Raw genomic sequence first — 14,382 nt, forward strand, 5'->3', positions numbered from 1 at the left:
TCAAATCGGTTCAGCCGTTGAGTAGTTATGAGGAGTACATAGGAATAGACATACATACATACATACGGGTCAAACACATAACCCTCCTTCTTCACAGTCGGGTAAAAACAAGAGACGTTTTAGACCGGAAACGTGGAGAGATAAACTCAGGGAACAACGGTAGACAGAAATGCCGAGGTAGAGCAAAATAGAGAAAGATTGTGGAGGAAAACAAGCCAAGGGAGAGAGAAGGTTGCAATGAAAAACAAGTACAAATACTCATGCCTCGTTGCCTAACACAGTTGATATCACAATAGTTTTCACTACATCTTTCTGTCACACTCACACGGAGTAAGATGAGGGTAGAAAGAGATGGTGAATGCGATCGCGAACGTCAGAGCGTTAGAAAATACGGCCGCAGATCTGCTTTAAGTAGCACGGACAAGTGATATGCTGTATTTGCAAGGTTATTGATCTGCCTTAAAAACAACGAGTCATACATAATGGACTATGGTCTCATCAGCTTATGCGTGCTAAAAAACAAGTTACTTAGTAAGCGATATTCAAATCGACATATGAGAACATTTTTTTATTCCGTATCCGAAGTGTGACAAACGGAGCTCTGTTACTGTCGCTTCGCCTATTTGTCTATTTGTCTGTCACAGGGCTTATTATATCCCGTGCTTACTATTTGTGGTGAACAATAAAGAATCATTGTATTGTATTGAATCCCATGAAGATCTCAAAAATCGGTACCTAATAGATCTTAGCTGAATTTTATACCTAATTATGTGTTACTATTGCCGCTCGCTACAACACAAATAATAAAAAAAATAATTATAAATTTAAGAGGTCTTAAACAACGTTTCGATGTTTCCTTAAGAACGACTCACGCTTGACCGGTTTCTATTAGATATTTGTTGATAGGCTGTATATTCACCTATATTAATAAGTTAACCGTTACCGGGATAAAACGAAAACAAAAGAAATAAGAGGGTCCCTGTACAAGAAACTTATTATTTTCGTTTTATAACATAACCCTCCTTCGGGCAGTCGGGTAAAAACTCGGAATGCTACATATAAATATACTGCGAATAAGGAAAAGCATGAGCCGTTGTTTGGGGAAAAAAATAAAACTGCAATCAGTCTGTTATCGAACCTACTTACTACTTTTAGAGATGTACGGAACACCCGGTTCACGCGTCTGACTTGCGTTGGACAAGTGTTTTTTGACATATTTTCCTGTTTCAAAATAAAACTGCAAATAATTCATGAACGGAATATATCCATAAATCCATGATAACCGCCCGATTAAGGCAACATAGGTACATATACAATAGAAATCGAGGTAGGTACGAATAAAGTGACATCAGACATGTAGGTCGAACAGGGTGACTTTAAAACAATAATAGAAAATTCTAGCTTTTTTAATGGTATGTAATTTTTATAACTTAAGTAATTGTAACTTAACGTTACATATTAAAAAGCTTCGATTAGGGCACAAAATTTGCCAAATTTTGAATTCTCATGTTATTTTGTATGAAAATAACGTTTCGAAAGGTAGGTATGTCTATGTGTCGGCGGCCGATCGTAAAATCCGTTTGATTCACATAAAAAGAACGGAGCTGATGTTCAAAAGCTTCTTTTGCACTTCTATTTTGAATTCAATCACTATTTTCGGTTTAAAGATCATTTTGTTGCGACGCCGACATTTTTCACGCGCTAAACAAACACGGCCGGTCAGCTGGTCACGGCCGCCATTGCATACGCAGCGCCAGCAGTGGCCAAAAAAGAAACTATTTTACGATGTGCCCGGTATAGAGCTAGGAATATCGACGAATGCGTTGCTCTAATCGATCTGCCGTATTATTTCTCAGGCCCATCGTGATATGCCTGGCCAACATTTAGGCATATCATGAAATGGCGGCGTTTCACGATATGCCTAGGAATTTCGTGATCTAGCAGATTTTACGATCGGCCGCCGACATATGTATGTATGTAAACTCTTTATTGTACAAAATAAGTAAACAAACACAGATGACAAACAATGAAATACATGTACAAAGGCGAACTTATCCCTTTAAGGGATCTCTACCAGTCAACCTTTGAGCACCGTTTTGAAGGGCCCCTTTGAGCTTTGTTTTGAAAGGTTGTAAGCACGGAAGAATAAAAACAAGTGGAAGTGCTATGTACTCGTAGGTGCAGCGGTGCGTGCCACAAGTAAGCGGGCGGTACGCTTACTCGATGACATAGGTGATCCTCCATTAGTAGGTTTTTTTTCCTGCTATCATTTTTACATTCCAGAATTGAGCGATACGGCATAATTACTGTAAAACAAGGAATGTCGCGACACTACTAAACGTGATCATACTCTACGCAATGTTGATCACGACTGGCATCGAGTAAACGTACCTCCGCTTACTTGTGGCACGCACCGCTGCACCTACATAGCACTTCCACTTGTTTTTATTCTTCCGTGGTTGTAAGTACCTATCTTTGATCGCGTGAAATTAGGCATTTCTTTTTTAAGCTCAATCTTTGATGAAATAACTGAGCCCAATTTACACCGGAGTCCACCAACTCAGTTTATAAATCATCGACCAACTTCATAGAGGTTCGGTGCACAAATGTCATGCAGCCGATCGTTGTACGTTAAACTGAGTCCGTACGGAGTCCGCTCCGCTCGCAGTGGAAACTGGGCTTTACATTTTTAAAGATGCTGTAAAATTCCGTCAACGCGCATAATGCGCAGTTTACAAAATGTTTCAAAAACACGCCACGAGAGGCAAAACACTGAGAAATTATATATAAGCAGACGATGAATAATTCATACCTATAGTTGGGTTTTTATTTTACAATTTTCCTGTAATCTACGTATACGAGAACTGTTTTTATCAAAGCCGTTACTACGCATTGTCCTTCAATTTGTTACCTGGTGGCAGATTTTTTAAATCACAATAATAACTGCGCCTCTGGAATGATCTCCGATTTACTCTGATTTCAAAAAATTGGCCGGTAATTTTGATTTTTATTCTCGAGATTTTTTCTGGGTCTGGGCTATCCATTCCACACTAGATGTGATCCCGGACCTATGCACATTATTAATACTTACCTACGTTGAACGCCATAGTGGACACCATGCGAGCGACTGTCATTATTAGCTTTTCTTTGGAGCTCCGCAGAAAAAGAAATCTGCATACCAAGTAAACTTTGTTGTTAGGTTTTTTTTTTCGAAATAGAGACACACGTCGCGGGCCGCACAAATCCGTGCGTCCTTTGGACAGACACGTGACGAGTAGGTACATTAAAAATCATAATAAGTTGCATTAAATATCTTACCTACAGTTCCTGATTAGATGATTACTATTTGTAGTCAAGTTTTTATTTTTTCCAACCGTAATGCTACGATCTAATAATTGTGCAACTATATAATACAAACACGCGATAAAGTTAATGAGTGTTGCCTAAATATAATTTGCGTAATGGCCGTGATGGCCCGTCGATTCCAATTTATGGGTCATTAAACACCAACAAATGGAGATATAGATAACTGAAAGCGACATATGATAACCATACCATAGATTGCCAAGTATAATAATTATAATAAATACCACATGCACCAAATACTCGCAACTCGCACATGTTATAAAGAAATATTTGTAATAAGAATGACTAATTTCTCGTTTTTAGGGTTCAGGAGCCAAAATGGCAAAAACGGAACCCTTATAGTTTCCGTCTGTCTGTCCGTCCGTATGTCACAGGCATTTTACTCGAAAAATACATGATGTTCAATGAAATTTGGAGTACAGATGTCTTGTCAAAGCCGCTATTTAGTTTTGTAGTTAAATTACAAAAATAAATATTTTTATAGGTGGGGCACTCCATCCATACACGTACCAAACAGAAATTGAAAAAAAAAAAATTAACTCGCATCAACGTGTGGCACATAGTTCGACAGCTCTTTTGAAAAGATAGTAAGGTTTTTCAAAAACTTTAAGTGAAGATTTTCGGAAATTATCGCTCCCAAAGTAGCAAAAATTGTGTCCCCCCCCTCTATCTTGTAAACCGTTTGTCCAAAAAATATGGAAAGGTAACGCTTAATAAATACGTTCAACGAAAATTGGTTTCAACATGATCGGATATACCGTTTTTGAGTTATTGCCGAAAAACTGCGCTTCTCAACAAAAGGACGCAAGTGCCGTGAAGATACGCTCTTTTTCTGGTAATGAATTTTAAGACTGTACTAAGTGTTTTAATTGTGTTATAACGCACATAATATTACTTGATTTTTTTGGCAATGGCTACGGAACCCCATCTTGGGCGTGTCCGACACGCTCTTGGCAGGTTTTTTTTAGGGTTCCGTAGTCAACTAGGAACCCTTATAGTTTTGCCATGTCTGTCTGTCTGTCGGCGGATAGGTACGCTCAGAGACCGTTAGTACTAGAAAGCTGTAATTTGGCATGAATATACATACCTATCAGTCACGCCCACAAAGCGGTAAAATAAAAAAAAAAAAAAATATTTTTTAGGGTACCTTCCATTGACATATAGTGGGGGTGATTATTTTTCTCGACCAACCCTATAGTGTGGGGTATTGTTGGATAGGTATTTTAAAACCATTGGGGGGTGACGATTTTTCGATTCAGTGATCCATTTGCAAAATATTCAACTTTAAAGTGCAAATTTTCATTAAAATCGAGCGTCCCCCCCCCCCCTCTAAAATCTTAACTGTTGTGAGGAAAAATTTGAAAAAAATCAGGATGGTAGTAAGTAAGTACCTACTTACATCAAATTTACAAGGAAAATTATAACGGCTTGCTTAAGAATTATTATTAAGTAGTAGTTTAGGAGTAAATAGCAGCCTAACCTAAGGTATAAAACATACCTTAACTTGGAAGATTACTATAAATCGAAATCCATCGAAAAAAAATACTTGATATTTCATAATGGCTGCGGAGCCCTATCTTGGGCGTGTCCGACACGCTCTTGGCCGGTTTTTATCTGCAGGGCTACTACGAAACTCGAAGTTCGTGTCGTGCGATCCCTCTGACACTTATACTATTTATACGAGAGCGAGAGGGACCGCACGACACGAACTTCGAGTTTCGTGTTTCGTAGTAGCCCTGCTGCATTGTTCGGTCCGTTCCGTATTAAGTTACAGTTAGACCACCGCAACGATATCTTTCATTTATAATAAGATAATTTTTATTACAAGCTTCTTTTGGAACAGTACCTACGTCTTTACGACAAGTTTCAAGTCGATGCCCTAGCGTTGAAGAGTTCCGTCCTGCGGAGACAATCCTGGCCGGACTACCTGTATTACTACCAGATTATTGTATCACCACTAGATTTACATATAAGTACGCCAAATTTCAGCTCAATCGGACACAAGGAAGTGGACTAAAAATATTTTGCAAGTTTTGAAACCACAACATACAAACATACTTCGTATAACGAACGTTGCAAGTTAATACAAGTTCGTTAAAATTATCAATTTTTCCAATTAATTTCTCTTGACAACCTGTATAGCTAATCAAAATTCTCTAACATCGGATCTAATCAACCACGATTGGATGTGTATGATACCTCCATTTCATGCATTGGTCACATTGGCTTGTAAGGAATTAGGTAATCCAACGCTCGTTCAGCTATTTGTTCCTTATCGCCTGCGGCTTGGTGCAACTCTATTGCCGAGAGGATACATTCTCGCCGGGAAACGGCCAAACCAGAGACTTGAAAAAATACATACCTGTGTCATACCTACTGGGCCAACTATCACAAACACAATACAAAATGTCAACGCGTGTCAAACACCCTATGAGTTCATTCTCAAAATTACAAACACCGAGCGTTTTCAAACAAAACGAATGTTGTACGGTCAAGGACTTTACTATGGAACACTATGGAACTATTTTACAGTACCTAAACGTCATAGTGACATCGCATTAAGTAATACTAAATAATAATAATACAATTTATTCAAATTAATTTCGGTACAAAATAACAAAATACAATATTTCACTTAAAATCAATGTAACACGTGTGCCTGAACTAGGATAATTCCTGTGTCTCAGGCTAAACGAGCTAACATTTACATACTAAAATAATCACCAAGGAAAAATTAACAAAGTACAAAAAGTATTAAACAATGAAAATAGTACTGACTTTTCCGTTGAAAAGGTTCCATGGTGGCTCATGAAATAAAGTCCTTGACCTCACACAACAAAACACAGTAGTTGTAGTAAAATGTACAAAAAAATAATTATTAGCATCGGACCTAGCACGCGATATGTCTCCCATTACACACATTACACTTCCCCTTACATACATCCCATTACATACATTTTGTAAAGTTGAAGATAACGTTACAATCACTAAAAACGTTACAAATATTATATTAGGAGATCTTAATCTAAATAGTGCTAATTTGAATATAATAATTATATGTGTTACTTCCTTACATACTGTAAACTTACCGATTATAACGCAATCTTTAATGATAAGGGAAGTAAGTTAGACGTCGTTCTTGTATCCGAGAGTGTGAGCAGGGTAGTGTGTGTACGGCAGATGAGAGCTTGTAAACCAAATAGATGCATACCATCCACCATTAGACGTGTACGTCACCACCAGCAGGCTCGGAGAGCAGCCCCGCTTGATCCTAGCAAACATCGACCGGCCACAGACTGGAACTTTGGTAAGGCTGACTTTGACTCACTTTATGACACTATTTCAAAGTAGATTGGACTACGGTCCTAGCGGAAAAGGAAGTTAATAAAGCAGTTGAAAAATTATACGATCAGTTGTATGATTGCTTTAATAAATGTGTACCTCGGAAAAAACGAAGCAATAAAATTACTAGAAGATATCCGACCTGGTTTACTAGTGACATCATTCGCGACCTCAGGATCAAGGGTACACTACATAAGAAGTGGAAACCACCCATGATCCAAATGTGTATCAATAATAGTAATATCAGGGCCGATATCAAGCGTAGAGTTTCCTTAGCATATAAAGATTATGTTGAAAATATACAGAAAAATATCAAGAGAATCCCCGCACCTTCTGGAGTCATATTTCTAACTTACGAACCAAGGGGGGTTTGAACCAATTATTACTTATAATAGTCAAAAACATAGTGGGCAAGCGGCTGCTGGTGCATTTGCAGATTACTCAGTAGCGTATTTCTACCTCGCACCCCATCATTGAACCCTAATCAAACATGTACCTCAGGGAATCATCGACTGGTTGCCATAACAAGTTTTTCAACCCATGATGTCGTTCGTGGTATCGACAAATTGAAACCGAACAGCTCTGTCGGCCCTGACAACGTGCCTTCATACATTATTAAAGCCTTTAAAAACGAGCTATCGCCTGTGTTGGCACATATTTTCAACCTTGCTCTTCTAACAGGCTCTTACCCGGAGCGTTGGAAAATTACACGCGTAACGCCTATTCCAAAGACAGGTGATAAAATTTAGTCGAAAACTATCGTCCTATTGCCATCTTAAGTAGTTTCGCTAAAGTTTTTTGAGAGTGTGTTGCATACGAATATCTATAAACAAATAGACCCATATCTCCATGATTCTCAGCATGGCTTTAGACGAGGCCGCTCAGTAAATACAAATCTACTTACGGTTGTAGATCATGTAGACAAAAAGCTCGACGAAGGTTGCCAGGTTGACGTAGTCTACCTGGATTTTAAAAAAGCTTTCGATCAAGTAGATAATGACGTTTTATTGCGAAAACTTTCTTTAATTGGCTTCACACCCTTACTTTTACGCTTTTTTGCCAGCTATCTACAAAATAGAAAACAATTTGTTCGCCTCGGGTCTTTTGACTCAGCGCTTTACTACACAAAGTCCGGGGTAAGTCAAGGATCTTTGCTCGGGCCTCTTCTTTTCACAATTATGATTAACGATTTGGCAGATTGTTTGGTATCCGCCAACCATTGTTATATGCCGATGATCTCAAAATAGTGGTCGATATTCGAACACCAGAAGACTGCGAAGTAATGCAGCGTAATTTAGATGCTATTCAGGAATGGAGTAATAAAAACCGTTTTATATCTAAATGCAAAAACGTGCTTCGTCATGAGCTTCACTCGTGCAAAGCAGAGAATATCTGGTAACTACTCGCTTGGCAATAATATTATAACTCGAACGCACACAATGAAAGATCTAGGAGTCATATTTGATCCCGGACTAACCTTTCATGACCACATCCGATCGCTCGTCCCAGAAGCTTAAAAGATTAGGTTTTGTCACCGTATTGTAAGGAATTCAACACATGGGTATCGTCAAACTTCTCTATACGGCACTAGTCAGATCAAAACTTGAGGCGAGCTCCTGTGTGTGGAATCCCCACGAATCTACGTATGCTTCATGATCGAAAAGTACAAAAGCGGTTCTTGCGTTTCCTTTACAAGAAATCTTGCGGATACTATCCTTTTATGTACCCAACTGTCTACCTCCAAGGTACTCTTGGCTACAATTCGCTAGAGACACGTAGTTTACGAGCAAATTATGACTTGTAATCCGAATTTTGCGCGGATGCTTCGACTGCCCGCGCTGCTGGGTGAGGCGTGTCGCCTGTCTGCGCCCGAGCAGCACGGCGGCTGCGCGGCACTGCCGCCGCCTGTTCGCGCCACCGCCCGCGCGCACGGTATCGCGCCGCTACTCTCCCCATCTGCCGTGCTCTACATGTACTGAACATGTTCAATATTAAAGAGTTTGAGTGTGATGTGTTTGCTGATGTATGGACGGTGATAGAAAGGAAGAGTATGCGTATATGTGAAAATATAAGTCAGCTGTAAGTACCAGCATTTTGTAATTTTTGTTATATTTGTTAAAATTGTTACCTTTTTTTTTGTTTACTTTTATTACTTATACTTTATCCTTATTCTGTAATTATAAGTGTAAATATTTGTTTGCCAACCTGTTACTCTTTAGGACTAAGACCTGTAATGTAACTTGTTGTATTTTTTGACCTTTAATATAATAAATAAAATTTAATAATAAATTACAGGTTTCTGTCTTCTATCCCTTTTTAGGGTTACGGAGCCAAAATGGAAAAAACGGAACCCTTATAGTTTCGCCATGTCTGCCTGTCTGACTGTCTGTCCGTCCGCGGCTTTGCTCAGGGACTATCAGTGCTAGAAAGCTGTAATATTGCACGGATATATATGTAAACTATGCCGACAAAATGGTTAAATAAAAAAATCAAAAAAAAATTTAAGGTTACCTCCCATAGACGTAAAGTGGGGGTGATTTTTTTTTCTCATTCAACCTTATAGTGTGGGGTATCGTTGGATAGGTCTTTTAAAACCAGTAGGGGTTTGCTAAAACGATTGATCGATTCAGTGATATGTTTGCGAAATATTCAACTTTAAAGTGCAAATTTTCAAAATCGAGTAGTAAGTATATCAAACTTACAAGGAAAATTATAACGGCTAAGTTTGCTTGAGAATTATTAGTTGTTTTAGACTAAATAGCAGCCTAAGGTATAAAATATACCTAAACTTGGAAGATTCAGTCAGCGTGCCATACCCCAACACTACCACTGGACAGGAGTACAGACACGAATTTCTCCTATGCAGACATATCTCAGGTTGCTTTTTTACTACGGTACTTAAGCAGCAGCACTAGCGACATCTATGTTTCGCTCTCATCGAGAGACGTTACATTCTTTCGGAACTAACCGCTCACCCGGACAAGAGATGTCGCTACTAAGCAATCAAATTATGATTGGTTATTTAGAGTATTTTTGTATTTTTTATTTTAACTCCAAATTTGTTACTTTTACGGTCAAAATAAAAAATACAAAGACTCCAAATAACCAATCATAATCTCCCTCTACTCAAATCCGGCGCTATTTCCATAACCACTAACTAGAGTCAAAAATGTCTTAGAAACGACAAAGTTTTCGCTTTCAAGATGGAACACCTCCCAGGAAGGTCAGAAGAAATATGAAACAAACTTCCTAAAATAGAATGCAGTGTAAGACGTTGCAATCAATAAAGATGAATGTAAACAGCCACAAGACAATACAAACAGTTGCGACAACAATGCCAGGCGCAAACAGAGCGGCATATTACGAATAAGAACGGCGCATTCACGAATACAAATCGATCGCTAAACAGCCGTGTATTTCGATTATTGATCTATAGCTCGATTGATTGAGATCTGAGATGCATTATTGATAGAAAAACCTGTGGTCTCCAATTGCGTAACCTTACGTTGTCAACTTGTCAATCTTCTCAATGTTAATCTATGTTTTTTCTGAATTTTTCAATTCAAAAGACTATAAATTATAAAGATGTTTTAGTATTACAGAAATTTTCAGCAACTATTAGTATTTTTCGGTTAAGATTTAATCCACAAAAAGTAAATTCCTTGCAAATATGTGGAATTGAGTTTGTTCCACTTTCACGCCTGAACTTCAGAACCGATTAAATGATTTTTTGCCTGCATCAAATTAGAAGACCAGAATACTTAAATAATATTTTTTTTCCCCAAAAAAAAAGGACCCCGAGGCGCGATCAACGAATCCTTTGCAGACAAAGTCGCAAGCAATAGCTAGTAATGTATAATAGCGAAAGTCAGCCTGTCCCTGTCGTTTTATTCCGTGAATTGTTATACATTTATGAGTAGGCATGTAAAAACTTTCGCAATGGTGTTTGATTAAAAACTAAGCTGTTGCGTAAAGGACGCTCGAACAAAATAGTACCTAAGTACGAGGGTGGAGTTATAACAACATCAATATTTTTGCAAAAAATACTAACCCAACACAAACCTTTACAGGTAAATCAAAATTTTTCCACAAAAGGAAAATTAGCATCTACGAGGGTGGAGTTACTTAAAACGACAAATGACGTTAATATTTTTGCGACAAATACTCATCCATACTAATCCATACCATACTATATACTATATAATATTATAAATGCGAAAGTGTGTTTGTATGTCAATGGCAAAATCATTAATAAACAAATAAAAGAAAATTTTGATAAGTAATATGTATTTCAGCAGAACAAAAATATTTTATCTGTTTTCCTTATGGAAGAATAAAAAGAAAGTTTATTCTTCCGTGACTTCTAGTAATACCTAGTTTGAGTTGGCTTGTTTATTTAAGTTGTAACAATCCATACTAATCCATACTTAATATTATAAATGCGAAAGTGTGTGTGTGTTTGTATGTTTGTCCGTCTTTCACGTCGAAACGGAGCGACGGATCGACGTGATTTTTGGCATAGAGATAGTTTATGGGCCCGAGAGTGACATAGGCTACTTTTTATCCCGAAAAAAACGCACACTTCCCGAGGGAACAGCGCGCGATAACCGAATTCCACGCGGGCGAAGTCGCGGGCAAAAAGCTAGTACCTTTATAAATCAAGACTTTTCCACAAAAGGAAAATTACAAAAATAACGTGAAGTGGGTAGTTAATGTAACTTCACGATTGCTTGTTGTACAGTCAAGGGCATAAAGTACGGGGAATAGTTACCAAAACGACAAAAATATATATACACCTTTATGCCAATAACCATAAGGTCGATGTATGTTGACGCTATGGCCGTGTAGACTGTAGATATTTATGCCCTCGACTGCTTCTACATGTAGTAGAGGTAACTGAACCCCTTCCCACGGCGTAACCTTATTGTAATACATTTGTTGACCGACCGAAGCGATAATCGACCAGGATCGAACGGGATCGAAGATCGAACCGATCAAAATACAAAAAAAAAAACAATCCCTACACTTTTATGGCATAAATTGATAGGATTCATCATGAGCATCAAAACTCTGAAAAGACGATCGTTAAATGTACCTTAACTTTCGTTTAATTTTAATTTAACAAACAACCTTAGCCTTACTAAGGAAGTAGATGGTTATAGTACCTATGAGTAAGGCCGCGATGCCTTGCCTATGCAACTCTATATCAGGTATATGGTTTTCGGAAAGTAAGAGATGGCTAAGCCTTTACCGAAAGAAGTAGGTAGATACCTTTGAAGCCGCGATCCCAGTTTCCCAAGCCAACGAGCACAGGTACTTGGTGAGTCGATGCAGCTACAATCTAAACAGGACTCTGTTTTCGGAAAGTAAGATGGCTATAGGTAGTGCCACGAGAGTTGAAGTGAATGATTACACACACAGCTACATGAATAACTGATTGCATAAAAGGAGAATGAATTAAATGAAAGAGCAAATGTCAAAATCCCGCTGTCATTACATTACATGTTCTTACGTGCGTGACCTCAATTCTAGTGGCACTATCTATAACTCCTTCACCAAAAGAAGTAGTTAGGTAGTGTACCTGTGAAGCCGCAATCCTCGTCTCCCAGGCCGGCGAGCGCAAGTGCTTGGTAAGCCGGTGCAGCAGCCTGTGCAGTTCCTCGGGATGCGCGCGCTGCACCTCGCCGAGCTGCCGCGCAGCCGCGCGCCGCGTCGCCGGACCCGTGCTGGACTCCAGCAGCACGAACAGCCGGTCCAGGCTGCCGACACATCAAAACTGTACCTAGTACTTGACAGTCTCAAGAATCTTAAGCGTGTTTTACTGAACGCAACTTTAGGAGTAATTTAAAGTTGCACAGCGAAATTCTGTTATACTTGAAAACAAAGTTTAAACCATATTTAATAGCTTTCGCCGTTTCATAAAAATCGCAGTGTGTTGCACCGTCCCGTTTTGGCGAAAAGGGAGTTTTTCTGATCAAGTGCTGTACAAACTGTAACATTCAGCCCCGGAAGTGGCTATTATAATTAATTTCGAGATATTGCAATTTTTTAACACGCGAAAATAAACATGCTCACCCAATGCGAATGTACATTTCAGACCTCACGTACACTAGTCAGTCTCAGCTTTAGTGCACGTAGTCTTAATTCTAGCGTGCCGTCCCTCACAAACGCTAACAAACGAGAAACAATTGCCGCGACGTTTCCACCACATTAGGCCACTAGGCCTTGGCCACTTTACTTCTTCAGTCCACTCGCGACCACGGCTACTGTAAAATATCGAAACGTCGAGGTAATTATTATTGTTTGTTAGCGTAATAAGTCCCGATTGTTGTAGTAATAATTCAAATTCAAATCATTTATTCAGTGAATAGGTGAAATAGATAGGAATAGGTGGTAGATAGGTGAAATTACTGGCACTTGATGTATTCCATCTTAGGCTTAGGTTGGCAACGCATCAAAAAAAAAGGCCGCAATGGGCACTTTTACACGTCATTTTTACAAGCTTTTATTTAACTTGCCCTGTTTCTTTATTTATTTGTTTGTTTGGGTCAAACTTGGAAGCTAAATTTGACCCTGATTGACTTGGCATACTTATGTAAATTTGGTGGCAATACAATAATCTGGCAGTGACATCTTGGTTGTCCTGCCAGGATCGTCTTCGCAGGAGGGAACTCCTAAACGGTTAATAGTACCGACTTGCAATTTGGTGCGGATATGTAGTTTAGATGACAATACACGTACAGTCAACAAAAAATACAGTCTGCAAAAAAGCTTATATTAAAAATGAAAATTTTAACAAAGAACTTATTGTTAAACTAGCAGCGCTTTCGGAAAGACCATCATTGCCAAGAAGAATGCGCCGCAAGAAACTGACTTATTTAATTTAATGACTTATCATATGTCACATAAGGGTCATCTATAAATTACGTCCAACGTCCTGGGTTTCAGGCGGTTTCTGACACAGGAAGTGTGACAAGGGGGAGGGGGCTAAAATAGTCAAAATTGGTGTGACGTACTTTGGATGACCCTATTTCATAATTCAAATCAAATACTGTTCACGGATAATAACATACAATTAAATATATTGTACAAATGTGGTATATGTTAAAACACATTTATCGACCAAATATTCTTGCAGTCTGCTACGAACACGTACGGAACCGTCATAAATACGCGGTCCGCTTAATCCATTAAACCTAACATCTTACATTTGAAGCCACAGTCGTAACAAATGTTTCAATAACCAAGCGTAAGGCTGGAAATACACATGCCTATAGCTCGCACATTTACGTACAAGTAACTGGCGCGCGCACGTCAATCTTCATACATATATGACACAAGCGTGCAAGTTACTTGCACGAAAATGTACGAGCTAATTGCATGTGTATTCCCGGCCTAAGCCTCATCCGAGCAAACAGTAAAACTTTTGATAAAGATAAGGACGGCAAACAACAGCGAGCTAAGCCGTGTGGGCGAAAGGCCAATTACCAGTAATCTAATAGGGCTCGTTAATTGGAAACAATTAGCTGTAGAAGCCGCCCCAATTTATGGAAGCAAGCTATTTTTATTACAGGGTACAAGTGGCCAGCTACCACCTTGAATCTACCTCTGACGTCAATTGATAGCACCATTAACGATGTCAACCCATAAAATAACTTGTGATAGTAATTAAAC

At 38.8% G+C, this 14,382-nt stretch overlaps 1 protein-coding gene across 1 annotated transcript in view; it reads right to left on the minus strand.

Annotated features, from left to right (window-relative positions):
* The window catches only part of Hel89B (histone acetyltransferase 1), a gene marked incomplete in the record, with an annotated part of 57,544 nt that overhangs the window by 35,672 nt on the left and 7,490 nt on the right, over positions 1-14,382 (minus strand). Inside the window, 1 exon segment of the mRNA XM_074088752.1 lies at positions 12,290-12,467. Coding sequence (XP_073944853.1) covers positions 12,290-12,467 — 178 coding nt within the window.

This window comes from Choristoneura fumiferana, chromosome 6 (genome assembly GCF_025370935.1).
Source record: "Choristoneura fumiferana chromosome 6, NRCan_CFum_1, whole genome shotgun sequence".
Classification (NCBI taxonomy): Eukaryota; Metazoa; Arthropoda; class Insecta; order Lepidoptera; family Tortricidae; genus Choristoneura; species Choristoneura fumiferana.